Source organism: Carettochelys insculpta, chromosome 22, assembly GCF_033958435.1.
Source record: "Carettochelys insculpta isolate YL-2023 chromosome 22, ASM3395843v1, whole genome shotgun sequence".
Classification (NCBI taxonomy): Eukaryota; Metazoa; Chordata; order Testudines; family Carettochelyidae; genus Carettochelys; species Carettochelys insculpta.
In genome coordinates, this window is record NC_134158.1 from 4,661,313 (window position 1) to 4,689,282 (window position 27,970).

At 51.1% G+C, this 27,970-nt stretch overlaps 2 protein-coding genes and 2 pseudogenes across 2 annotated transcripts; 1 reads left to right on the plus strand and 3 right to left on the minus strand.

Annotated features, from left to right (window-relative positions):
• Positions 1 to 1,356: 1,356 nt before the first annotated feature.
• LOC142024910 (zinc finger protein RFP-like) lies at positions 1,357 to 26,101 on the minus strand. Its single transcript, XM_075017251.1, has 7 exons — positions 25,685 to 26,101; positions 23,605 to 23,700; positions 22,799 to 23,029; positions 22,215 to 22,237; positions 21,472 to 21,587; positions 4,407 to 4,502; positions 1,357 to 3,780 (listed from the first exon to the last, which is right to left on the minus strand). The coding sequence occupies exons 1-7, from the start codon at positions 26,099 to 26,101 to the stop codon at positions 3,695 to 3,697; spliced, it is 1,065 nt and encodes a 354-aa protein (XP_074873352.1). The 3' UTR covers positions 1,357 to 3,694.
• LOC142025413 (U2 spliceosomal RNA) lies at positions 13,973 to 14,148 on the minus strand (annotated as a pseudogene).
• Positions 17,488 to 19,599, minus strand: LOC142024583 (butyrophilin subfamily 1 member A1-like). Its single transcript, XM_075016712.1, has 2 exons — positions 19,539 to 19,599; positions 17,488 to 19,282 (listed from the first exon to the last, which is right to left on the minus strand). The coding sequence occupies exons 1-2, from the start codon at positions 19,597 to 19,599 to the stop codon at positions 18,765 to 18,767; spliced, it is 579 nt and encodes a 192-aa protein (XP_074872813.1). The 3' UTR covers positions 17,488 to 18,764.
• LOC142024632 (butyrophilin subfamily 1 member A1-like) lies at positions 26,100 to 27,896 on the plus strand (annotated as a pseudogene).
• Positions 27,897 to 27,970: the final 74 nt, after the last annotated feature.

The window sequence follows — 27,970 nt, forward strand, 5'->3', positions numbered from 1 at the left end:
GGGATGGAGACATCCACCATGGTGATCGTCTTTGCCTGCTCGTTAGTTATTACGATGTCTGGTCTGAGCAGGCTTTTGGTGTCCGGGATGATGCAGTCCACTGTCACTCCACCCAGGGCTGCCGGGAGGGCCTCGATAAATCAATCTAGGATTGCGTTATGCTGTAGTTGCCAGGTCCTGGAGAGAACCAGACATCCACAGAGAACATGGCACAGAGTATCCTTAGAGTATCCACATCCTCTGTTACAGTTCCCATGCTGGATGGCTCTGTTGAGATAGATGCAGTTCAACCACGCACAGTGTATAAAATACCATTGTGCAAAACAGATAAAGTTACTGGCTAACAAAAAAGTAGGCCAAGATTACTGACGCTTCATTTGCAGATGATCTCAAATACTACACTTGACCTTGACCTTTCTTTCTTTCTTTCTTTCTTTTATTTATATTTTTTAAAAAAAAAAGTGGGGGGTGACTTAATGCTATGAACATTTTACACAGCCCACCTGTCTGGACACTTTTGTATGTCATGACGACTAAAGCCAATGCATCACATGTGAGCATTGCAACAAGATTTTCACAGATTGGCAAGTACACCGACGTTCTTCATCCTGCAGCTCCTTTCTAGCTGGTCAAAGCAAAACCTCTCCCACCAGATAATTCAGCTCTAAAACAAGTTATTCCACCAGACCTGTGAGCTGCATCTGTGGTGGTTGTTTCTCTCCCGAAGCGATCAGCTAATCTGCATAAAGCCCGACCCCTCGCTGCAGCATGCTGATCCCATCGAGCTGTTAACCCTGTATGGACTGCAGAACCAAAACAAAAAGCAGTCAAGTAGCACTTTAAAGACTAGCAAAATAATTTATTCGGTGAGCTTTGGTGGGACAGACCTACTTCTTCAGAGCATCAGACCACCGGACTGCAGAACCGGTGTCAACCACACACCTTGGCAGCCACCAAAAGTGTTCAATCAGGCGCCAGCAAGGACAAAGAAGAGAAAAATCAGACTGGAGCAGAAAGGAGGAAGAAGAGCAGAATTCAGCCAGGCGTGTGGCAGGAGCAGGGAACCTTTGCGGGGCTGGAGGCCGCTGACTACAGAAAATGGTAGAGGCCTCAAGTGACAAGGAAACCACAAAGTAAAACAAAAAAGATACCGCAACGCAGCCCCAAATGATGAGAAAAAACCTGCACAGACACGCCCCCCAAAGCAGCCTGGAGGGGGAAACAGCCGCCCCCCCCCCCCCACAAAAGCCAACCTGCGGGCAATGCGGAGGCAGCTCCAGGGGGATAGCTCTGTGGAGCCTGCCCCCCACATCACCTGCCCCCCCCAGAGTCTGCCCCTCCTTATACCGCCTACGCTCTGCAGGCAGCTGCTGTAGAGGGACAGCCTCTCGGACCCTCACTCCCTGCCCACGCAGCCCGCAGGGGAGCGGGAGCCCCATGGAGACTGGTGGGCAGCTCCCAGAGCCTGCCCCACCCCACAGCCTGCCCACCATATGAAGGCCACAGGTGAGTTGGGGTAGCCCCAGAGTATCACCACCAGCTGGAGGAGGGGGCTGCAGAGAGAGGGCTGGAGCCCGGTTCTCCTTTCCCTTCCCCTGACAGCGAGTGTAGCAGAAAGGTGTGTTTGGTTAGTGTTGGTTTTGTGTATGATGTACAGTTTCATGTCTGAGGACTTGCGTATAAATTCTGCAGTTTCTATTTCCCTCTGTGTCACTCAGGGTTAGATAGTACGTACTGTAAGGCCTTGCTCCCTCCTAGCATTGCAGTTAAGTTGTATCCCTTGTCTGCATCACAACTCAGTTGTGTCTATAGTAAGTAGAGGCCCAGTATGAGGCCTTAGGCCTGAACTAAAGTAATGGTCAAGCCTTTGCTAACAGAAAGCAAAGCGCAGCTGTGCGCTGAAGGGATGCATTGCTCACAGACGCTGGCATGAAGAGGGCTGATGGGGCATAAACAGAGCTACCCAGCATATTGAAGTATGAACATGGCACCAGAACACCCGACCCTGGAACATTCCACAGAGAAGAAAGAACAGGCCGACCCATCCCAGTGACAGGGGCAGAAGGGTAACATGATGGATAGAGTTGTTTTGTTCGAACCAACATGTACAAGGTGAGAGGCGGCACCTGACTACGTACAAAGGGTTGTACCTCAGTACGTCAGGAGTGATGTGTGAATTGTTTGTACCTGTGTATAAGAGTGTACTCCTGGGGTGTAGTCTGGGTCCGGCCAAGGGGGCAGTGGAAAGTCCTGCCACTGACTGAGCCGAGTCCGTTGACCGTGGGTGCATATTTGTAGTATGCCCTGACTTAGACTAAGAAGTCTACAGGGAACTACTATTGCGTCCAATACGGCAATAAACCTGGCCGACGTGCCTTCGCACCTTACTAGACTCTGTGGTCATTGGGGGTTCTCTTCGGGTCTGCTGTGTCGGCTATCTGCAGAGCTGGGGCAGCGCACAGAGGGAACACGCGCACGCAGCCGAGTGATACCAACACTAGAGAGAGCAGAGCACCGCGCTGGTAGCATCTGACAACAGAGGTGATCAAAAACAAGTTGAGCCGCTTGTCACAGCTGCAAGATAGTCTTATTCAAAAGCAGGTGCATGCCAATATGGATCTGGTCCAAATAGGTTCGGGAAACTTGAAAGCTAGATGGAAAGTGTGGCAGTGGCTGAACTCTATCACCTGGTTGCTAAACAAGAAAGAGATGGAATTAGGAAATAAAACTGCCCTGGTGACTGGGTGTACTGAAATGCAGATTCTCAGCTTAGTGACGCTGGAAGGTGAAATGTATTGGGTGTTATCTGGGAATGTTAAGGTTTTAGCGCATCTCCTGAAACAACACCTATAAATATGATGGATACAATACGTCTCCAGCATGGTTAAACCTGAATTACAATTTGGTGAAATTGTTGTTAAAATTGTTCCCCAGCAGTCTGTGGAGACAGACCTGGGGAAGGGAGTAACCCCTGTCATTGTCATCTAGGATGAGCTGTAAATCCCTGAAGAAGTGCTGGAGAGATTTTAGCTGGGGGCTGTACATGGGGGTCTGTGGTTCTCTTTGATGGATCTGTCCAGTAGCAGGTGACGTCTTACACACACAGACCCAACTAGCTCCTGAAAGCTCCTTGGGACAAGTGGATGCTCATGTGCCTGTGAAGCCTCAGTGACCCTCCACATCAGGACCAGAGCCCTAGTGGCACGTTTTTCACCAAAGCCTCCAGGGCGGAATTGTTACCACTGGCACCTTCCAATTCAGCAAACAACCGAGTCAGTTCCAGGAAGGGAAAAACGCCCAGCACTTGCTGAAGGTGGGGTACAGTGTGAGCTCAGGAAAGGGAAACTCACCCTGTTCCCCAGCCCAGAGGGAGCCATGGCTGCAGGGAGCCCCCTGGAAAGTCTCCAGGAAGAAGCCACATGTCCCGTCTGTCTGGAGTATTTCACAGCCCCGGTCACTCTGGAGTGTGGGCACAACTTCTGCCGAGCCTGCATCAGCCAGTGCTGGGAGGGACCCGACCCAACCGCCTCCTGCCCTCAGTGCAGAAAACCTGTGCAACAGAGACACCTCCGGCCCAACAGGCAGCTGGCAAACATGGCAGAACTCGTCAAACGGCTGAGTTTGCAGGCAGCGAAGGGAGCAGGAGGGGACGGGGTGTGTGGGGAGCACCAGGAAGCTCTGAAACTCCTGCCGCTCAGGGTCTGAACTTCCACAGCCCAGGAACTGCCGCAGCTGCTGGAATTCCCACACGATTTTCTGCCTCTCGGTTTGTGTCTGTTTCTGTAGGAACACGGGAGGGCTGGTCAGGGACATGGGCGGAGCCTGGGCCCTGTCATGGGGAGCTGAGTGCGCTGGAGGGAGAAGGTCTTTGGAAAACCTGATATCTGACGTTTGACTCTATTCTGGGCATACAAGATAAAGGATTCTCTCACAGTTTCCCGTTTGGCCCCTGTTATCGCTGTAAGGGAGGTTTCCAGGCCTGTCATTATCTACATATTCTGTCATTCATGGGCTGTGGAAGTTCAGACCCTGAGCGGCAGGAGGCCGGGCTCAGCGCCGCACTGACAGAGACGCAAGTGGAGAAAAAAGAAGGAAGTGTGTGTGAACAAAAGGAGCAGACCCAGCAGGCAGCACTGCCTGGGGACAGTCCGTTCCCTTGGGGAGGGTTTGTGGGAAAGGCACAAGGGACAGATACTAACTCATCCCCTGCAGTGGAACCCCTGCCCTGAGCCATTTATACTCTAACTGCAATGGAAGCTCAGGGCTTGTCTGCACACGGCTCTAACCCAGCAATCCCCGATCACAGAGACACTCACTAGCCCTCCTTCACCAAGGCCACGCAGGAGTCTGCCTCCAAACAGACCTCCCTCTGCCAGCCCTGATGGTTCATAACAACAGGCACCTACCAGGTACTCCCGGCTTTTCCCCTCTCCAGTCGCTTTCAGTCCCAGCAGCTTTTCTCTCTCTTCTCTCAGAGTCTTCAAACAGGCCTGGATTTTTCCCTGAGGAAACAGAAAGGATTTGGGAGGTTTTACTTTGGGTTGAGAGGGGGGAGGCGCTGGGTGTTTCCCCCAGAACTCAAGATAACTGTTAATCTTTGTGAGGTCAATACTCCCCAGGAGAGGACACGTTATTAGTGCAGCCCCAGGGCTGGTCACAGCCAGACGTGTTACCAATTCACGTTAGGGCTTTTTAGTAATTTGCGAGAGATCTGGATTCTGCCCAAGCTTTGTGGGTACTTGCGAATTGCCGAGAGGTGCAGCACATTCCAGGGCACTGGAGTCACATGGGGGTGAATCAGCTGCTCCATCTGAGCCCTGTTGTGGGTGAGCTGAGGGCACCTGAGGCCCACACAGCATTCAGCCCAGCGACCTCCTCTAGCGCCGGCCGCAGCATCTGAGTTTAACCCCTCGTGGAGCTGCGCAGGAGTTCAGCCTCCCAGTGGGAACCTCCTCTCCCTGCTGGGCCTGGGGCCTTCAGCAGCTCGTCTTTCCCTCCCAACCGCTGCTCCTCTTCACTGCTCAGTGCTGGTGAGATGGGCGTCATCGAGTCACAGCTGCCTTTAAAGCAGGTAAAATCTTTTGGTGAAAAAGAATCGCATCCCTGCCTGGGTCTCCAGTAACGATCTCTGTGTTTCTTAGGACTTGTCTACACTGGTTTTGGTTTTGTTTGTTTGTTTTCCCAGAAAAGCCCCTTTATAGGTGGGGGGCAGATCCCACAAACCCCTGTGCCCACACTGCAAAGCTTGCTAGTCTGGTCTAACAGGGCATTTAACTCAAAATCGTAACTCCCCCAAAACAAACAACTTCCACTGACCTCCTCCCCCTTTCCAATTTGAAACTGACTCAGTGTGTACGAAGGAGAGGAAATTAAGACTTAATTGGCCTCTTTGGAGACACCTGGTTGTAGCTCTTATGTCAAATCTGGGCTCTCTCGTGTGAATGCTCCGTATTGAAATGCTCTGGCAGTGTGAGCGCTCGTCTCAGAAATAACTTATTTAGCTGTTAGAACACTGAGATAAGTTACTGCTGAAAACCCTGCAGTGCGGACACAGCCTTAGGGCAGGTCTACACGGGTCACGGAAGGGACGATCTTCTGGGGCGTTGTTTTGCACCTGCGTGAAACGGCTCATTCTGGGGCCTAGGTTGCCCCCGGAGCTCCTTGCAAGCCGCACGGATGAAGGAATGCCGACCGGAGGAGCGCACCCATCGACATTTGGCAGTGAGGACAGGGACCAAAGTTGACGGCTGCAGAATTGATTTTCGGAATGCAATTGGTGTAACTAAAGTTGCGTAGCAGCCACTGACATTCCCAGTAAGAGCAGACGTAGCCTCAGGGGATGTCAGGCTATTTCGAAGGCAGGCTAGAAACAAAAAGTGAAGCTGGCCCAAATACTGGGCTGAAACACACCTATTGCTTAAATAGGCTCCCTCTTTCCCCACTCCTCCCCACAGGCATTCGTTAAGCATCCCCCCAAAATGGAGGCCTGCACCAGGTGACAGAGTTACATGTCTTTAAAGCAGCCATCTCCGAGACCTACAGATCAAAAGCCACTTACAAGCCCTCAGGTTAATTGCTGGGCCTGAGGAAAACTAACTCCAGAATCTCCAGCAATGGCTGTTTTTAGCACCTCTAATGCTAAACAAGCACACAGGGCGTATTTCCAACTACTCACAGGAATTACACACTCAGCAGGTCAGAACATTAAACATAATCGGTCACAAAACATCTTTTATTCAAAGCATCTCTAAGTTATACAGATTTACAGTCACAGCCCATTTTCCATACAGCACAGGGGGGAGGGGTGTCCCTCACAAAGACAAACTTAAAAACTTCCTTTGTTGCCTTTTTGCCAGACTGCAGCATCACTAATTTGTACAGCAACTTTCAGGCCCTGAAGGCTGCACACACCGGAATGGTGCCATTGACTTGTCAGTAAAACGCAAAGTTATTACCCATCAGCCTGGACAGCAGCTCTGTACCTTGTAGTCCTGGTCAGCCTCCTCTATGGGAACCACAGTGTGAGCGCAGTGAGCCTTGGATCTATCACACACCACACAGATGGGGGTTTGATCCTCTTCACAGAACAGTTTCAGAGCCTCCTGGTGGTCCCCACACACCCCGTCCCCTCCTGCTCCCTTAGCTGCCTGCAAACTCAGCCGTTTGACGAGTTCTGCCATGTTTGCCAGCTGCCTGTTGGGCCGGAGGTGTCTCTGTTGCACAGGTTTTCTGCACTGAGGGCAGGAGGCGGTTGGGTTGGGTCCCTCCCAGCACTGGCTGATGCAGGCTCGGCAGAAGTTGTGCCCACACTCCAGAGTGACCGGGGCTGTGAAATACTCCAGACAGACGGGACATGTGGCTTCTTCCTGGAGACTTTCCAGGGGGCTCCCTGCAGCCATGGCTCCCTCTGGGCTGGGGAACAGGGTGAGTTTCCCTTTCCTGAGCTCACACTGTACCCCACCTTCAGCAAGTGCTGGGCGTTTTTCCCTTTCTGGAACTGACTCGGTTGTTTGCTGAATTGGAAGGTGCCAGTGGTAACAATTCCGCCCTGGAGGCTTTGGTGAAAAACGTGCCACTAGGGCTCTGGTCCTGATGTGGAGGGTCACTGAGGCTTCACAGGCACATCAGCATCCACTTGTCCCAAGGAGCTTTCAGGAGCTAGTTGGGTCTGTGTGTGTAAGACGTCACCTGCTACTGGACAGATCCATCAAAGAGAACCACAGACCCCCATGCACAGCCCCCAGCTAAAATCTCTCCAGCACTTCTTCAGGGATTTACAGCTCATCCTAGATGACAATGACAGGGGTTACTACCTTCCCCAGGTCTGTCTCCACAGACTGCTGGGGAACAATTTTAACAACAATTTCACCAAATTGTAAATCAGGTTTAACCATGCTGGAGACGTATTGTATCCATCATATTTATAGGTGTTGTTTCAGGAGATGCGCTAAAACCTTAACATTCCCAGATAACACCCAATACATTTCACCTTCCAGCGTCACTAAGCTGAGAATCTGCATTTCAGTACACCCAGTCACCAGGGCAGTTTTATTTCCTAATTCCATCTCTTTCTTGTTTAGCAACCAGGTGATAGAGTTCAGCCACTGCCACACTTTCCATCTAGCTTTCAAGTTTCCCGAACCTATTTGGACCAGATCCATATTGGCATGCACCTGCTTTTGAATAAGACTATCTTGCAGCTGTGACAAGCGGCTCAACTTGTTTTTGATCACCTCTGTTGTCAGATGCTACCAGCGTGCTGCTCTGCTCTCTCTAGTGTTGGTATCACTCGGCTGCGTGCGCGTGTTCCCTCTGTGCGCTGCCCCAGCTCTGCAGATAGCCGACACAGCAGACCCGAAGAGAACCCCCAATGACCACAGAGTCTAGTAAGGTGCGAAGGCACGTCGGCCAGGTTTATTGCCGTATTGGACGCAATAGTAGTTCCCTGTAGACTTCTTAGTCTAAGTCAGGGCATACTACAAATATGCACCCACGGTCAACGGACTCGGCTCAGTCAGTGGCAGGACTTTCCACTGCCCCCTTGGCCGGACCCAGACTACACCCCAGGAGTACATTCTTATACACAGGTACAAACAATTCACACATCACTCCTGACGTACTGAGGTACAACCCTTTGTACGTAGTCAGGTGCCGCCTCTCACCTTGTACATGTTGGTTCGAACAAAACAACTCTATCCATCATGTTACCCTTCTGCCCCTGTCACTGGGATGGGTCGGCCTGTTCTTTCTTCTCTGTGGAATGTTCCAGGGTCGGGTGTTCTGGTGCCATGTTCATACTTCAATATGCTGGGTAGCTCTGTTTATGCCCCATCAGCCCTCTTCATGCCAGCGTCTGTGAGCAATGCATCCCTTCAGCGCACAGCTGCACTTTGCTTTCTGTTAGCAAAGGCTTGACCATTACTTTAGTTCAGGCCTAAGGCCTCATACTGGGCCTCTACTTACTATAGACACAACTGAGTTGTGATGCAGACAAGGGATACAACTTAACTGCAATGCTAGGAGGGAGCAAGGCCTTACAGTACGTACTATCTAACCCTGAGTGACACAGAGGGAAATAGAAACTGCAGAATTTATACGCAAGTCCTCAGACATGAAACTGTACATCAGACACAAAACCAACACTAACCAAACACACCTTTCTGCTACACTCGCTGTCAGGGGAAGGGAAAGGAGAACCGGGCTCCAGCCCTCTCTCTGCAGCCCCCTCCTCCAGCTGGTGGTGATACTCTGGGGCTACCCCAAGTCACCTGTGGCCTCCATATGGTGGGCAGGCTGTGGGGTGGGGCAGGCTCTGGGAGCTGCCCACCAGTCTCCATGGGGCTCCCGCTCCCCTGCGGGCTGCGTGGGCAGGGAGTGAGGGTCCGAGAGGCTGTCCCTTTACAGCAGCTGCCTGCAGAGCATAGGCGGTATAAGGAGGGGCAGACTCTGGGGGGGCAGGTGATGTGGGGGGCAGGCTCCACAGAGCTATCCCCCTGGAGCTGCCTCCGCATTGCCCGCAGGTTGGCTTTGGGGGGGAGGGGGGGGGCTGTTTCCCCCTCCAGGCTGCTTTGGGGGGCGTGTCTGTGCAGGTTTTCTCTCATCCTTTGGGGCTGCGTTGCGGTATCTTTTTTGTTTTACTTTGTGGTTTCCTTGTCACTTGAGGCCTCTACCATTTTCTGTAGTCAGCGGCCTCCAGCCCCGCAAAGGTTCCCTGCTCCTGCCACACGCCTGGCTGAATTCTGCTCTTCTTCCTCCTTTCTGCTCCAGTCTGATTTTTCTCTTCTTTGTCCTTGCTGGCGCCTGATTGAATACTTTTGGTGGCTGCCAAGGTGTGTGGTTGACACCGGTTCTGCAGTCCGGTGGTCTGATGGTCTGAAGAAGTAGGTCTGTCCCACCAAAGCTCACCGAATAAATTCTTTTGCTAGTCTTTAAAGTGCTACTTGACTGCTTTTTGTTTTGGTTCTGCAGTCCATACAGGGTTAACAGCTCGATGGGATCAGCATGCTGCAGCGAGGGGTCGGGCTTTATGCAGATTAGCTGATCGCTTCGGGAGAGAAACAACCACCACACATGCAGCTCACAGGTCTGGTGGAATAACTTGTTTTAGAGCTGAATTATCTGGTGGGAGAGGTTTTGCTTTGACCAGCTAGAAAGGAGCTGCAGGATGAAGAACGTCGGTGTACTTGCCAATCTGTGAAAATCTTGTTGTAATGCTCACATGTGATGCATTGGCTTTAGTCGTCATGACATACAAAAGTGTCCAGACAGGTGGGCTGTGTAAAATGTTCATAGCATTAAGTCACCCCCCCCCATTTTTTTTTTAAAAAAAATATAAATAAAAGAAAGAAAGGTCAAAGACAAGTGTAGTATTTGAGATCACCTGCAAATGAAGTGTCAGTAATTTTGGCCTACTTTTTTGTTGGCCAGTAACTTTATCTGTTTTGCACAATGGTATTTTATGCACTGTGTGTGGTTGAACTGCATCCATCTCAACAGAGCCATCCAGCATGGGAACTGTAACAGAGGATGTGGATACTCTAAGGATACTCTGTGCCATGTTCTCTGTGGATGTCTGGTTCTCTCCAGGACCTGGCAACTACAGCATAACGCAATCCTAGATTGATTTATCGAGGCCCTCCTGGCAGCCCTGGGTGGAGTGACAGTGGACTGCATCATCCCGGACACCAAAAGCCTGCTCAGACCAGACATCGTAATAACTAACGAGCAGGCAAAGACGATCACCATGGTGGATGTCTCCATCCCCTTCGAAAACCTGTCAGTGGCCTTCCGGGAAGCAAGGGCAAAGACGCTAGATAAATAGACACCGCTAAGGACACAGGGCTACAAAGTGGAGGTACATGCCCTGCTGGTGGGTGCCCTGGGGGCCTGGGACCCCCAGAACAAAATGGTCCTCGAGGCCTGCGGCATCAGCCGCCACTATGCCCGCCTCACGCGACAGCTAATGGTGTCAGATGCCATCAGATGGTCCCAGGACGTCTACACAGAGCATATTACAGGCCTCCGCCAATATCAGGACAAATAACTGCCCAACTACCCAGAACTCATCTAACGGGCCCTACTACACAGAGAGAAGCCATCTCTTTACCCTTTCCCTAGCCTCCCTTTTCTTTTTTTCTTTTCCTCTCTGCCTCCCTTCGCAGTGCGTTCCTCCCTCATTCCCTTTCCACTCATCGACCACGACCCAGCCAACACGGAATATGGGTAACGAGGACACGTGACGAGATGACGAACACGATACAGGACTGGGCTAAGTGGAAGCATTGGCTTCCACCCACCTTTTGAACTATTGCTGAAGTTCCACTTCCCTTCCATCTTGGCCAACCATGGAATGAAAAGATGGACCCCACGTTGGGGAATGTCGCACCCACTACCTCATGCACTCTTCTGATTCTTGGACCATGCTGCACCTCACGGGTGATGCCCCCCCGCCACACCGGGTACGCAGTTCGTCCAGACGAGGCTCCTTTACAAAAGGATCCTGCCTACTTCAAAGTCTCTTTACGCCTATGAGCAGAGGGGAATAATAGCTCCCGTACACCCTGAGGAAGAGGGACGTGAAGGGGATGTGCCCTGCCTCACCCGGCTGCTGTTCCAGGAGTAACGGGGCTCCCCAGCCAGCCCCTTCTGGGGCGCTGAGCTAATGGGGCGTTGGCCACTGTGCGGGGAGCTCGGCTGTGCCGGGGCCGGGCCTCCTGGTGGGGGCGAGGAGCTGGGGCTGCTCCCGGGGGTGGGGGACACGTGGCGCCGCTTAGCCCCGCTGGGGGTGAACGCTGCTCTCGGAGGTCACCTGGGGCGACGTCCCCTGCAAGCCGGGCGCTGCGGGACCCAACTGGCCCGAGCCTGCCGCGGTCAGGGGAAAGGCGCCCCAGCCTGGCAGGGACCTGCTGCAGCTGGGGAACCCCCCGGCCCAGGTTAGCCCCCGCCAGCCCCAGACCCACTGAGGGCAGGGGAGGGATGTCGATCTCCCAGCCCAGCCCCATGTGGCGCCTCCCCCTGCCTCAGCCTGGGGGCTGTGTTGGGGGGAGAGCTGGGGGGGGTCCTCTCTGCTGTAGCCCGGAGCCAGCCGGCACCCGAAGCCCTTCAGACCTGGCTCCACCCCAGAGCCCGCACGCCCAGACAGCACCCTCACCCCCAACCCTCTGCACCAGCCCTGAGCCCCCCTCCCACACGCCAGGCCTCCTCCCCCTCCCCCCCACGCTTTGTCAGACTACTGATATGGAGGGGACTTGTCACATTTCACATGAGGGCTGTGTCTACACGTGCCCCAAACTTCGAAATGGCCATGCAAATGGCCATTTCGAAGTTTACTAATGAAGCGCTGAAATGCATATTCAGCGCTTCATTAGCATGCGGGCGGCAGCGGCGCTTCGAAATTGACGAGCCTTGCAGCCGCGCGGCGCGTCCAGACGGGGCTCCTTTTCGAAAGGACGCCACCTTCTTCGAAGTCCCCTTATTCCCATGAGCTCACGGGAATAAGGGGACTTCGAAGTAGGTGATGTGCTTTCGAAAAGGAGCCCCGTCTGGACGCGCCGCGCGGCGGCAAGGCTCGTCAATTTCGAAGCGCCGCTGCCGCCCGCATGCTAATGAAGCGCTGAATATGCATTTCAGCGCTTCATTAGTAAACTCGAAATGGCCATTTGCATGGCCATTTCGAAGTTTGGGGCACGTGTAGACACAGCCGAGGGGTGCAGGGAACAAATTCATTTCACAGGTGCCTGGGAAAAGTTAGCGGCAATGCTGAGTCTGAGCCCGGGTTTTACAGAGGAAGCATCAACCCAGCTGGGCCAACATCCCAGCCTTGTTTCCAAGGGATGACCAACAGCTGGGGGGAGCGGGGGCAGGGAGGGGGACAAGCAGGAGCAGAGTGCATGAGAGAGGGGACTTGCATTTTGCTCAGGGTTAATAACCCCTTGGGACTGCCCTGCCGTGCACTGTAAGAACAACAAGTCCTGGGGCACCTCAGAGACTAACATTCTGGAGCATAAGCTCTCGTGGGCAAAGTCCCGCTTCATCCCAGAGTGCGCCAGCCTTTCTAGGTGGCAATGCGCCCACTGCTCACCTTTTCCCTCTCACTCTACAGGCTCGTCTTCTATTGGCCCAGCCTGCTACTGCTGACTGAGGACTGTTTCTCACTGCCTCTCTCCTTCTCTAGAGTTGCCCACTGCTCACCTTGTAATGATCTGCAGCGCTAAGGGTCTGTCCTGATCGCTTCCTGGAACAGCTGGTGACAGTCTCGCACACATACAGCATCCATTCTCACTCACACAACAAGGAGCTTTCATTAGCACAGCTACAATCAGTACTGAGACTGAACAGCAAGTTAATTTCAAAACCATCACACTGAATTCAATGTCAGATACAGGTGAACATTACACAGAACTGAAAGAGTTTTAGACTACAGGGGTGCAGCTTGCTTGCTTTTAGGCCCTTAATAATGGCCCATGGAAAAACTGCCAACTGTCTTCAGTTGTGTCTCCTCTTAGTCTTAAACCTGCACAATCAAAAACTTTCAATCTGTTCTTATTGGTTAACCAAACCAGGTCTGACCAGGGGGACTGGAACAATTTTTGTCATGGGAGTGCTGATGAAGGGGACTTGCAGCCCTCTGCTTTCACCAGCCCTGGAGGCCTGCTGACCTAGAGCAGACCTGCCTCTCACAAACACTTGGATTCTTTTCTCTGCAAAAAAAAAAAAAAAAAAGCAGTCTCTTAGCATTTTGAAGGCTAACAAAATAATTTATTAAGGGGTGAGCTTTTCTGGAATAGACCCACGTCTTCAGACCATAAGACTCAATATTTAAGGCACAGACAACCAAAACTAGTCATCAAGGTTGACTAATCAGAAAAATCGGAATCAAAGTGGGCACATCAGAAGAGCGGTAGGAAGGGGAGAAATCAAGAGTCACATAAAACAAAGTGGCTTTGTCTACACTAGCCCAAAACTTCAAAATGTCCATGCAAATAGCCATTTTGAAGATTACTAATGAGACTCTCTTTAGAATGCGGGGGGGCGGGGTGGGGGGCAGCACTTGGAAATTGCAGCGGCTCGCGCTGCGCAGCTGGTCCAGATGTGGAAATCCCCTTATTTTAATTTGCTGATAGGAATAAGGGGATTTCGAAGTTGCCGGGGTTCTTTTGGAAAAGACCCCCACCTAAACCAACGCCGCAATTCCAAAGTGCGCCAACCCTGCCCTTACTAATGAGATGCTAAATATGCATTTAACTGCTTTTAGAAATGCTAAATATGTATTTCAGTGTTCTCTTAGTAGTTTTTATAATAATCATTTCTATGGTAATTTCAAAGTTTTGGGCAAGTAAAAACCCAACCTGAACATAAAAGCATAAGTGATTCTTACAACAAGTTTACATACAAAGAACTCTGTTTTTGGTTCAGAAAGACAACACCTTTAGAATTGAATTCTATTTTTTTACCAAGACTATTCCCCCCTGAAGGGAGGTGCACCGTTCCTGGAAGTACTGCAATACCAGGTCGATGCGTGGAGTGGATGGAGCAAGCTCCTATTCCATCTCCCTGTTCCAAAAATCCATTTAATATATAGTTCTCAGATAAAGAACATATCAGATATTAAACTGATAAGAACAGATTAAATGAGTTTTATTGAGGGAATGTTTCAAGTACAGCAAGGAGCATAACAAATTAACATACACAGGGATATATCATCTGAGAAACTAGAACAGGTTATGAAGCATAATATACAGGAAACAGCATCTTAGTATTTACACAAGAAACCCAACTAGTCTCAGATAGACAAAAAAAAAAACAACAAAAAAAAAAAAAACAGATATTACACTTGATCTTAGGCAAAAGGCCGAGAAGCAATACAATTTTGTGAAAATTTTACGCAGCCCACCCATCTGGACACTTTTACACGTCACGACGAGTCACCCGAATGCAACACGTGAGCCTTGCAACAAGATTTTTACAGATCGGCAAGTACACCTACTTTCTTCATCCTGCAGCTCCTTTGTAGCTGGTCAAAGCAAAACCTCTCCCACCAGATAATTCAGCTTTAAAACGAGTTATTCCACCAGACCTGCGAGCTGCCTCTGTGGTGGTTGTTTCGCTGCCTAAGTGATCACATAATCTGCATGAAGCCTGTCCCCTCGCTGCAGCGCGATGACGCCATCGAGCTGTTAACCCTGTATGGACTGCAGAACCAAAACAAAACGTAGTCAAGTAGCATAAGAACATAAGAATGGCCATACTGGGTCAGACCAAAGGTCCATCCAGCCCAGCACCCCATCTGCCGAGGGTGGCCAATGCCAGGTGCCCCAGAGAAGGAGAACAGAAGACAATGATCAAGTGATTTATCTCCTGCCATCCATCTCCTGCCTTTGTTCTGAAGGCCAGGGCACCATACTTCATCCCTGGCTAATAGCCATTTATGGACCTAACCTGCAAAATTTTATCAAGCTCTTTTTTAAACCCTAATAGAGTCCTGGCCTTCACAGCCTCCTCGGGCAAGGAGTTCCACAGGTTGACTGTGCGCTGTGTGAAGAAAAATTTCCTTTTATTAGTTTTGAACCTACTACCCATCAATTTCATTTGGTGTCCCCTAGTTCTTGTATTATGGGAAAAGGTAAATAATTTTTCTATATTCACTTTCTCCACACCATTCATGATTTTATATACCTCTATCGTATCGCCCCTCAATCGCCTCTTTTCCAAACTGAAAAGTCCCAGTCTCTCTAGCCTCTCCCCATATGGGACCCGTTCCAAGCCCCTAATCATCTTAGTCGCCCTTTTCTGAACCTTTTCTAATGCCAATATATCTTTTCTGAGGTGAGGAGACCACAGCTGCACGCAGTGCTCACGATGTGGGCGTACCATAGTTTTATATAGGGGAAGTAGGATATCTTTTGTCTTATTATCGATCCCTTTTTTAATAATTCCTAACATCCTATTTGCCTTACTAACTGCTGCTGCACACTGCGTGGATGTCTTCAGAGAACTATCCACTATAACTCCAAGATCCCTTTCCTGATCTGTCGTAGCTAAATTTGACCCCATCATGTAGTACGTGTAATTTGGGTTATTTTTTCCAACATGCATTACCTTACACTTACCCACATTAAATTTCATTTGCCATTTTGCTGCCCAATCACTCAGTTTGCTGAGATCTTTTTGTAGTTCTTCACAATCCCTTTTGCTTTTGACTGTCCTGAACAACTTGGTGTCATCTGCAAACTTTGCCACCTCACTGCTTACCTCATTTTCTAGATCATTGATGAACAAGTTGAACAGGATTGGTCCCAGGACTGACCCCTGGGGAACACCACTAGTTACCCTCCTCCATTGTGAAAATTTACCATTTATTCCCACCCTTTGTTTTCTGTCTTTTAACCAATTCCCGATCCATGAAAGGACCTTTCCTCCTATCCCATGACCGCCTAATTTACATAAAAGCCTTTGGTGTGGGACCGTGTCAAAGGCTTTCTGGAAATCTAGGTATATTATGTCCACTGGGTGCCCCTTGTCCGCATGTTTATTAACCCCTTCAAAGAATTCTAATAGATTAGTTAGACACGACTTCCCTCTGCAGAAACCATGCTGACTTTTGCCCAACAATTTGTGCTCTTCTATGTGCCTTGCAATTTTACTCTTTACTAGTGTTTCTACTAATTTGCCTGGTACTGATGTTAAACTTATTGGTCTATAATTGCCAGGATCTCCTCTAGAGCCTTTTTTAAATATTGGTGTTATATTGGCCGTCTTCCAGTCATTTGGTACCAAAGTGGATTTAAAGGATAGGTTACAAACCACTGTTAATAACTCCGCAATGATGTGTTATGAATGTGTTATAAATAATAATGTACCTACAATCTAAATACTATTCAAATACCTTTGTGACTGTAGTGCCAGTTCCAAGCCTCAAAATCAGAACACGAATAACAAAAAATCCTCACAGCATTATTTTTCTAAATCTCTCATGATTGTTTTTGGGCCTGATTTGTGGCTTTTGAACCACCGGGGATGGCAATGCCAGAGTGGTGTAAATAAAGGGACCTGGGTGAGAATGAGAATCCAGCCTGTTGTCGTTCAAATTGGCAGTGTCCCTTTAACATGGTGGCCAGGTTTGCAGTCAGTGAGGGTGTGTCTACGCAGCAAACTTATTGAGGAATAACAGCCACTCTTCCCAAATAACTTTGCGAGTGTCTACACAGCAAAACCACTATTGCAAAATTATTTCGAAATAGCGAAGGGCTTATTTCAAATTTGGTCAAACTCATTCCATGAAGAACAGGGCCCATTCCAAACTAGGGGCTGTGTAAACAGGACGACGGTCTATTTCAAAATGAGCTACTATGGAATATTTATTCTGAAATAACTTTGCTGTGTAGACGTGGTATTTCAGATTAGAGCCCCGGGAAGCTGTGCTTTCAGGGACTCTAATCCACAAGAGGCTCTACTGTGTGTGGAGACACTATTTGGGAATAAGTTTTGCTTATTTTCCCTGCAGCATGGAGGCGTTATTCTGAATATTTCTGGAAGGAATGTGCCAGCAGGAACTCAATGCTGCTGAAGGGTGGGAGGAATGTGTCTCCCAGAGATTATTTGCATGAGAATGCAAAGGGGTGCATATGTGATACCTGGCAAACAAAGAGTGATGGGTATCAATGAAGCAATGAGATTTTGTCTATTGTAAACACATTGTTGTAGAATCACAATTTATGCGAACACTCAGTATGAGAATTGTGAAATCTCACCAATTTTCCAAGTCGTTGGGGGGGGGCGGGCAGGGCAGTCGATATAACTGCAAAAGACATGGATTACACAGAGCTCCCTGGTTTGAAATATTATAAAGCAAATATGCAGGGGGTGGGGCGTATGGTTTGAACCAGGTAGCTGAGTGCTGTGGCCCTGCCTATTCCTTGGTCCTATAGCTCTAAGTTTGGTCTGAGTAGTCCTCTCCTGTGTTAAAAGATAGTGCTGCATAAGAGTATTTTTGTGAGACTCCACTTTGGTGGCTATCCAGAGCTGAAACTACAGGGGGGCAGCTGAGGCCACCAAGTGCTGAAATTACAGGGTTTTGCCTCAGGCCAGACCCACCATGGCACTGGATGGTGTGACCGGCGAGCAGCTGGTAGGAGGAGCAGTGTATGGCAGGACTGGCGGGTGGCCGGGAGGAGGAGCAGCGGATGGACAGAAGGCACGACCCATGGACGGCTGGTAGGAGGAAGCAGAACGCCGGACGGGCGCAAAGGTGGCCTTGTCTCAGGTTCCGTGAGGGAAAGCATCAGCGTGAGGTGTCAGTGCCCACAGGGACTGGACCAAGTTGTAAGTGGGGCATTTGAAGTGGGGGTAGGGAGAAAGTTGGGTGTGTGGATTGGCTGGTCACAGTACTGGACTGGAGAGCCTGAGAGGCCAATGCATCTGAGCTGGGACAGTTACTTGAGAACTGGTTATGAACTCTGGGTGTGGGATTTTCCCAAGCTTATGCTAATTGACTTTTCTGCCTCTTTTATTGAAAGTCCATTTCTGCACTCAGACTTTGTGCTTGCGAGGGGGGAAGCGTTGCCTCTCCGAGGCCCCCAGGGGTGTGTGACCTTCCCAGGCTACTGGCTGGGGGCTTGACCTGGTTCTGTGTGAGATGGATGAAAGGAACCCCTCGATGTTGAACCCGGCCCTGGTTGCTGCCAGTTCCTTCCGGCAGAAGGGTAACAACAATAATACAAACATCTGAGCCGAATAAAGAGATTCAGCGAATCACCAGACACCTCCCTTGGCCTAGCTGGCAGAAGATTTGGTACAAGCAGAGAAGAGCGATTGCAATCATATTTTGCATGTTCATTTTACACTCCAGTAATGCCCCACCTCAGCACAGGGACGTGCTGGTCTGTTCGCTGTTGGGGCTGGAGGGGCTCATCTCTCTCCCCCTCCTGTCCCTGGGGCTTTAGGAGGGGCCCTGAGGGGCAGATGTGGGGCTGGGCAGGGGCAGAACTAACAGCCAGGCCGCTGCAGGGGCAGGACACAATTAATTAATGAGGGTCACCAGAGGGTGGGGTGGGGAGCTGGATGCGATTTGTACCGATCTGTGTCCTAAGATCTCACTGGGGTCTGTCAGGTATTTCCAGTAAATAAAGCAGGAAAGACAATTCTGATGTGTTTTGTCCTTTTTCATTTCCCGGCATCAGTTCCTGGGGGCAGAGTGGAGAGTTTGGTTCCCTGCTCAGTGGGGTCCCTCCAGCCCTCCACTGAGACTGAGGCTAGAGAGGCTGATTTCAGGGACACAGTTGGAGCTGGGAGCTATGGTGCCACACCCCCAGCCAGGGCCGGATTCTCCCCCCAGGGACAGAGCCCGGCGGGAAAGTGAAGATCGGGGCCTCGGCACCAGCATCGATAAATGTCACCTGCCCCCGGTCACAGTCCAGACACACCCGGATCCTGCGGGGAGCCCGGCTAAGGGTCAGGGGGGTCTCAGGGGAGGTGAGAGCCTGGAACTGACCATCCCACTTCTCCACAGCCCAGATCCCCCCCTCAGGGCTGAGGCTGATCCATCCCTTCCTCCTCACAGATTCTCTGGCCACCCCCACAGCCCAGAACAACCCATCCCCCACCTCCACCTCCCAGCAATGTCTCCCCGAGGTGAACCCCTCACAGCCCAGCACACAGAGCTCAGCGTCGAATCTCTCTGGGTTGTTGGGCAGGCGCTGTCGTGTATGTTCCCATCTCACACTTTTCCCACCCTCAGACAGGACGAGGTGGGGATGAGCGGTGTCTGGATCCAGAGTCACATTGGCTGCAGGGGAGAGAGAATCAGAGCGTGACGGGCAGAGCTCAGCCCTGGGGGAGGGTTTGATGGGGTCAGTGACAGAATCGGGCCCAGCTGGAGAGTGACTCAGGGAATCTCCTTCCCCCAGGCTGTGCCCGACAGCTCTGAGATCTCAGCCCAGGGCTGGGGAGAGTCACTCACAGGCAGGGACGGGTCAGGGACAGGGTGAAAGGATCGGCTGGGCCAGACCTGGGGCTCAGGATCTTTCCCCTCCTGCCCCCACCTCTCCCTGGGGAGGGACTAGAGACTGGGAGCCCCAGCAGATGGTCCAACTCAGTGACCATTGGCAGAGCTCCCCTCCTCCACACCTTAAATCTGAAAGGTTTGAAAACTAAAAGAAAATGTTACTGGAAACCACATTAACTGGTGCCCTTTTTTGTTAAAACTGAATGGAAATAGTTTATAGTGACAAAAAATAAATATACACATCGTGAAGTTCCCCTCTGTACTAAAAAATTTAATGGAAATATGTTAACAATCCTTTTTTAAAAAAATCCATCATAAAAATTAGCAATCAAAACAACACTGTAATTTTGAAAAATACAATCATTTCAATAAAGCGTGAATCTTTTTCCTTCATTTTCTAACCAGCCCCAACTGACTTAAGAACCGAAGCAATGATGGATTAATCTGCTAGTCAATATATAAACAGGATGTGCGTAATATTGTAGATAGTGTAAGGGATAGTTAGAGCATCTCAGGGGAAATGCAGCACAGCCTGCCTATACCGCAGGAGGAGGCAAATGGGTAGTATTTCTTTCCATGTTTCTGTCATTTCTCACTCTAATGGTAACACAACACAATCCATCATTTACAGTCAAGCCCTGAGATACAATCACATCTGCTCTGATCCTACTGACAGAGACCGAAAACTCCAAAATCTGCCAAACATTCATAGACCTGAATTACCCACCAGGAGAAGTTTAAAAACAAATCAACAGGGCCAGACGAATACCCAGAAGCCAACTACCCCAAGACAGGCCCAAAAAAGCCAATAACAGAACATCACTGGTCATCACCTGCAGCCCCCAAGTCAAACCACTGCAACGCATCATTAAAGCCCTACAACCTATCCTAAATCATGATGCCACACTCCAGAAGGCTCTAGGTGACAGGCCTGTTCTTTCCTATAGCCAACCTCCCAACCTTATGAGAATTCTCACCAGCAACCACAGGCTAAACCACAATAATACTAATCCTGGAACTTTTCCTTGCAACAAGCCCTGTTGCCAACTTTGTCCACATAGCTATTCTGGACAAAGATACCATCACTGGACCAAACCACGTTAATTACAGAATCCTGGACACATTCTCCTGGCCCTCAACTATCATCATATATGCCATCATCTGCCAACAATGCCCACACACCCTGTATATAGGACAGACTGCAAACACTCTTCCACAAAGAATGAATGGACATAGAACAGACATCAAACAATTCCAAATACACAAACCTGTCAGCCAGCACTTTAATGGAGTGGGCCATCCTGTTTAAGACCTGAAAGTTTGTGTTCTATTGAAAAGGGACTTTAACAAGTGTCTACAGAGAGAATGCTCAGAACTAACATTCATATTCAAATTTGAAACATTAACCCATGTTTTGAAGAGGGACAGCAATTACCTGACCCATTATAAGGACTCTTTTACATACTTTGATGCTTTATTTAACTCTTAACTTCCCCACATCACACCCTCTGCCGTCCCTCTACTCTTCTGATTTGCCAACCTTGATAACAATTTTTCTGATTTGTCAACGCTGATAACAATTTTTGGACCTCTGTGCTTTATATACTGAGTCTGTGCTCATAAGGCTCTGATCTGAAGAAGTAGGTCTGTCGCACAGAAGCTCATCACCTAATACATTATTTTGTTAGTCTTTAAAGTGCGACTAGACTGCTTTTTAGTATTGCTAGAATACAGACTAACATGGCTGCCACTCTGTGTCTGATGGTAACTGGAACTGCACAGCATCCTTTTGGAACAAATACGTTTTTTAATTAATCAACCTGAGTGGTGGACCTCAAGTTTGTACCAGTCTCACCCCACAATTAAATAGAAGCCAAACCTCATTGTGAACCAGTTGACCAGAGACTTTGGCATTTGGCACTGTTCCAGATGCTTAACTCGCTTTGCCCTCCGAGATCTCTTCTACGTACCTTTGAACTTGCTCAGAGTCTCGGAGAGAGCAACAGTTTTCATGGAGAAACCACTGACTTGTCCTTCCAGTTCAGGGGAAATCTCCTCTGGCGGCTGGAACTTCCCCTTCTCACACCTGGACAGAAACAACATCAGAATTTAGTGACTCGGTTCTTCAGTTCTTGCCAGTGAGTCGCTGCTCTGAGGGGCTGGGAGTTAGAATCCCTCTGCCTCTCCCAGCCTGAGAGCAGGTGCAGCACAGCCCAGGGCCCTGCAACATTCCCCTCGCAGGCCCCATTCAGATTCTAGAACTACGGCCTGGAGAGACCAGCTCTGGGGACAAAAGGGGAATTGCGTCTCCATGGCCCATTCATGCCTTGGCCTCCAGGCTCTGAGGGACAGGATGCTGCCAGTGGAAGTGCTGTACAATCTGCCCACTAGGAACTAGACTCAGACACCAATTCACCCAGTGCCCAGCAGTGACAAGCCGATGTTCCAGCCTCATAGTCCTGGGGCAGCCGGTCCCCCAGGGAGGTGACACCTCTAGGGAATACTTGAGGTCAGACTTTGCCATTGAGGGGATAATTGGAAAGTCTGTGCAAGGGTGAGACCCTCAGGCTGGAGGTGATCAGGGAAATTTGTAGCTTAGATGGGACCTTCCCCTAACATCTCACCATAGAGTCCTGGGGAGATTCAGTGGTAACACCACCTCCAAGATATTTCCCAACACTGAGAGGTGTGAGGGGGACGGAGAGCCACGTACCTGCTCAAGGTGCTTCTGACGTCCTACAAGGGAAGGAGAGAAAAGAATCTCAGTCCCACACAACACGCACAGGGGATCCCAGGGAAGGGAGTTTGCAAATCTAGGGAAGAGGGGCCCTGCCCTGGCCCCAGGGCCTTGGATTCCCTGAGCTAATGGGGCTTTGCCATCTCTAATATCTCTGTGTCTGTAACTCAAGACCTCAGACTGCTGGACCCCAGAGCTTATGATTCAGGAGCCTCCCTTCCCTGTGAGGGGAGCTGGGATGTTTGTAGCCATAGGCACCAGCTTCCACTTCTCCCAGGGGATGCAGAACCCCACTCCCACTCCACCCCCTCCGGCAATGCCACTCTTTGCCCCACCTCTTCCTGCCCCCACACTTCCCCTTCCCCACCTGTGCCCATCCCCTCCCTCCAGCACACCCTGGACCTGATCCTTTCCTCCCCACAGCTGACTGTGGCAGGCAGGACGTGCAGGGAGAAGTGGAGGAGCTGTGGCTGGTGGGTGCAAAGCACCAACTTATTTTTTTCTCTGGGATCTCCAGCCCTGGGGCACACACAGAGTCTCTGTGTCTCCCTCAGTCTCACCTGCAGGAATTCACTCGCTGGCTTCTGACACTTCCCCTCCAGCTCACCCATCAGCTCACTGAGACGGGAAATCTGCACAGAGAGTTCACTGACACTGTCATTCTGGGTCCTCACAATCTCCTCCTCCAGCTTCTCCAGCCGGGCCAGCAGGAGTCGCTCTTGTTCCTCCAGGAACTGCCGCAGCTGCTGGAATTCCCACACGATTTTCTGCCTCTCCCTTTGTGTCTGTCTCTGTAGGAAGACAGGGGAAGGGCTGGTCAGGGCCATGGGTGGGGCCTGGGGCCTTGTCATGGGGAGCTGAGTGCGCAGTAGGGAGAATGTCTTTGAAAAACCCAATATCTGACTTTTGACTCTGTTCTGTGCACACAAGGCAGAAGAGTCTCTCTGAGTTTCCCCCTTTGTCCCCTGTTATCTCTGAAAGGGAGGTTACCAAGGTTGCCAGTTAGCACATTCTGTCATTCATGGCCTCTGGGAGTTCAGACTCCGAGCAGCAGGAGGCCGGGCTCAGCACCGCACTGACAGAGATGCAAGTGGAGGAAAAAGAAGGAAGTGAACAGACACAGCAGGCAGCACTTCTTGGGGACAGTGAGTTCCCTTGGGGAGGATTTGTGGGAAAGCCACAAGGGATAGATACTAACTCATCCCCTGCAATGGAAGCTTAGGGCTTGTCTTCCCATGGCTCTAACCCAGCAATCCCCTACCACAGAGACACTCACTATCCCTCCTTCACCAAGGCCGCACAGGAGTCTGCCTCCAAACAGACCTCCCTCTGCCAGCCCTGGTGGTTCATAACTATCGGCACCTACCAGGTACTCCTGGGTTTTCCCCTCTCCAGTCACTTTCAGTCCCAGCAGCTTTTCTCTCTCTTCTCTCAGAGTCTTCAAACGGTCCTGGATTTTTTCCTGTGGAAATAGAAAGGATTTGGGAGGTTTTACTTTGGGTTGAGCGTTGGGTATTTCTCTCCACCAAGATAACTCAAGATAACTTTTAGTTTTATTTGCTTGATGACATCGAGACTCCCCGGGAGAGGACACGTTATTAATGCAGACCCAAGGCTGGTCACAGCCAGACGTGATACTAATTCACATTAGGGCTTTTTAGTAATTTGTGGGAGATCTGGATTCTGCCCAAGCTTTGTGGGTACTTGCGAATTGCGGAGAGGTGCAGCACATTCCAGGGCACTGGAGTCACATGGGGGTGAATCAGCTGCTCCATCTGAGCCCTGTTGTGGGTGGGCTGAGGGCACCTGAGGCCCACACAGCGTTCAGCCCAGTGACCTCCTCTAGTGCCGGCCGCAGCATCTGAGTTTAATCCCTCGTGGAGCTGCGCAGGAGTTCAGCCTCCCAGTGGGAACCTCCTCTCCCTGCTGGGCCTGGGGCCTTCAGCAGCGAGTCTTTCCCTCCCAACGGCTGCTTCTCTTCACTGCTCAGTGCTGGTGAGATGGGCCTCATAGCGTCACAGCTGCCTTTATCGCAGGTAAAATCTTTACGTCGAAAAGAATCTCATCCCAGCCTGGGTCTCCAGTAACGTTCTCTGTGTTTCTTAGGACTTGTCTACACTGGTTTTGGTTTTGTTTTGTTTTCCCAGAAAAGCCCCTTTATAGGTGGGGGGCAGATCCCACAAACCCTTGTGCCCACGCTGCAAACCTTGCTAGTCTGGTCTAACAGGGCATTTAACTCAAAACAGTAACTCCCCCAAAACAAACAACTTCCACTGACCTCCTCCCCCTTTCCAATTTGAAACTGACTCAGTGTGTATGAAGGAGAGGAAATTAAGACTTAATTGGCCTCTTGGGAGACATCCCATCCTAGCTCTTATGTCAAATCTGGGCGCTCTAGTGTGAATGCTCCAGATTGAAATGCTCTGGCAGTGTGAGCGCTCGTCTCAGAAATAACTTATTTACCTGTTAGAACATTGAGAAAAGTTATTTCTGAAAAACCTGCAGTGCGGACACAGCCTTAGGGCAGGTCTACACGGGTCACAGAAGGGATGATCTTCTGGGGCGCTGTTTTGCACCTGCGTGAAATGGCTCATTCTGGGGTTTAGGTTGCCCCCAGAACTCCTTGCAAACCACAAAGATGAAGGACTGCCGACCGGAGGAGCGCTCCCATCAACATTCGGCAGTGAGGACAGGGACCAAAGTCGACAGCTGCAAAATCAATTTTAGGTTTGCAATTGGTGTAACTAAAGTTGTGTAACAGCAGTCAACATTCCCAGTAAGAGCAGACGTAGCCGCAGGGGATGTCAGGCTATTTCGAAGGCAGGCTAGAAGCAAAAAGTGAAGCTGGCTAAAACACTGGGCTGAAAAACACCTATTGCTAACATGGACTCCCTTTCTCCCCACTCCACCCCAACAGGCATCCGTTAAGCATCCCCCCAAAATGGAGGCCTGCACCAGGTGGCAGAGTTACATGTCTTTAAACCAGCCACCTCCCAGACCTACAGAACAACAAGCCATTTACTAGCCCTCAGGTTAATTGCTCAGTCATGAGGAAAACTAACCCCAGAATCTCCAGCAATGGCTGTTATTAGCATCTCTAACTCTAAACAAGCACACACGGCGTATTTCCAACTACTCACAACAATTACACACTCAGCAGGTTTGAACATTAAATGTAACCGGTTACAAACCATCTTTTGTTCAAAGTATCTCTAAGTTATACAGATTTACAGTCACAGCCCATTTTCCATACAGCACAGGGGGGAGGGGTGTCCCTCACAAGACAAACTTAAAAACTTTCTTTGTTGCCTTTTTGCCAGGCTGGAGCATCACTAATTTGTACAGCAACTTTCAGGCCCTGCAGGCTGCACACACCGGAATGGTGCCATTGACTTGTCAGTAAAACGCAAAGTTATCACCCATCAGCCTGGACAGCAGCTCTGTACCTTGTACTCCTGGGCAGCCTCCTGGATGGGAACCACAGTGTGAGCGCGGTGAGCCCGGGACTCTCTGCAGATCACACAGATGGGGGTTTGATCCTCTTCACAGAACAGCTTCAGAGCCTCCTGGTGCTCCCCACACACCCCGTCCCCTCCTGCTCCCTTCGCTGCCTGCAAACTCAGCCGTTTGGCTATTTCTGTAACATTGGCCAGCTGCCTGTTGGGCCGGAGGTGTCTCTGCTGCACAGTCTCTCTGCACTGAGGGCAGGAGGCGGCTGGGTCGGGTCCCTCCCAGCACTGGCTGATGCAGGCTCGGCAGAAGTTGTGCCCACACTGCAGAGTGACCGGGGCTGTGAAATACTCCAGACAGACGGGACATGTGGCTTCTTCCTGGAGACTTTGCAGGGGGCTCCCTGCAGCCATGGCTCCCTCCGGGCTGGGAACAGGGTGAGTTTCACTTCCCTGAGCTCAGGAACAGGCTCATGCGCTGCAGCGAGTGGGTGTTTCCCTGCCTGGATCTGACTCAGGCTGTTTGCTGGGCTGGGAGGAGCTCACGGAAACACCGGGGCCCTGGGACTCCCACGAGCTCATTGACTGGCCTAAGCGCTCATGGGCGGCCGGAGAACAAACAAACTCTGTTTATCTTCCAGGTGCCGCAGCCTCTGAAACAGACTAACAGGCCCCGACTGAAGTCAGAGCCCTGGAGGCTGTTGCGGGAAAGGGGCCACTCGGGCCAGTTTCAGGTGTGGGGAGTCACTGCCAGGGGTGCTGGTGCCTGTGGGGGAGGGCGCAGGGAGGCCACCCAGAGGGGCCGGGAGGGGCCGGGGACACCCACTTGGCAGTTAAAGTTGTGGTGGGGGCAGCGCGTCTCTGGAGTGCTCCCTCCCCGCACCTGTGCTCACAGAGGCTCCCCCGGACGTCAGCCTCCCCCTGTGGCGCAGGGCAGGGGCCGGGGCCGTGTGTCTAAGGGGGCCGCCAGTCTGGCAGAATTCACGGCTCTGCTTGGAGGGGGACACGGGTGTTTCTTTGTCAGCATTTCTCATTATTTCGCGGTGAAATGTTCTCAGCTGCACAGAATAAAGGGCCCGAAGTGGTTTTTAAAGATTTTTTCCCTCCATTTCACAGTTGTGGGAAATACCTGGGGGCTCAGACAATCGGGCATCAGGGAATTGTCGTTCAGTGACCGGAGACGCGGAGATGCAGAAAGTTTCTCTCTCCATTTGATGCAACATTTCAAGAGCACGTGACCTTTTCTAGGTAGTGCGGGGGCTTTAGTGGGGGGCTTTTAGATGTTCACCGTTTTTCAAAAATAATCAGGCGGTTTAGCACTTACAACATCGGCAGCCACAAAGAAGCCCTTAAGGAGCACCAACCACGTGGCTCCGGAGCCACAAGTAGCAGCCTCCTGCCCTGGGGAGAGGAGATTCCCTGAGTCACTCTCCAGCTGGGCCCGATTCTGTCACTGACCCATCAAACCCTCCCCCAGGGCTGAGCTCTGCCCCTCACGCTCTGATTCTCTCTCCCCTGCAGCCCGTGTGACTCTGGATCCGGACACGGCTCATCCCCACCTCGTCCTGTCTGAGGGTGGGAAAAGCGTGAGACGGGCAGACACACGGCAGCGACTACCCAACAACCCGGAGAGATTCGACACGTGGCCCTGTGTGCTGGGCTGTGAGGGGTTCACCGCAGGGAGACATTGCTGGGAGGTGGAGGTGGGGGTGGCCAGAGAGTCTGTGAGTAGGAAGGGACGGATCAGCCTCAGCCCTGGGGGGGGCCGTCTGGGCTGTGCGGTGGTTGGGGGATCAGTTCCAGGCTCTCACCTCCCCTGTGACCCCCCTACCCCTGAGCCGGGCCCCCCGCAGGATCCGGGTGTGTCTGGACTGTGACCAGGGGCAGGTGACATTTATCGATGCTGCTACTCAGGCCCTGATCTTCACTTTCCCACCGGGCTCCATCCCTGGGGAGAGAATCTGGCCCTGGCTGGGGCTGGGGCAATCCCAGCTCCAACTGTGCTCCTGAAATCAGCCTCTGCAGCCTCACATACATCAGTCCCTGTGAACTTGGAGGATTCCCATGTACCCAGCCCCTGGCTCCTCATCTCTTCTCCTCCCTCCCGGCATCCCCAGAGATAAGAGGGGGAGGGGGATAAACCCCTGGTGCTGCAGGAGGGGTCCTGAGCGGCAGATGTGGGGCTGGGTGGGACAGAATTAACAGCTGGGCTGGGGACAGGCATATCAATTAACGGGGGGCAGAGGGTGAGAACCTGGAAGCTCCGCAGCAGCGGAAATGTTT

Excerpts from the sequence above, each read along its gene's own strand:
- LOC142024910 (XM_075017251.1), bottom strand. The coding sequence starts at position 26,101 with ATGGCTGCAGGGAGCCCCCTGCAAAGTCTCCAGGAAGAAGCCACATGT. Across the intron at positions 23,030-23,604 it reads GGAAAACCCAGGAGTACCTG|AGACAGACACAAAGGGAGAG; the intron begins GTAGGTGCCGAT and ends GTCTTCCTACAG. Across the intron at positions 22,238-22,798 it reads CAGCGAGTGAATTCCTGCAG|GACGTCAGAAGCACCTTGAG; the intron begins GTGAGACTGAGG and ends CTTCCCTTGTAG.
- LOC142024583 (XM_075016712.1), bottom strand. The coding sequence starts at position 19,599 with ATGGTCACTGAGTTGGACCATCTGCTGGGGCTCCCAGTCTCTAGTCCC. Across the intron at positions 19,283-19,538 it reads TAGTCCCTCCCCAGGGAGAG|CCAATGTGACTCTGGATCCA; the intron begins GTGGGGGCAGGA and ends TCTCCCCTGCAG.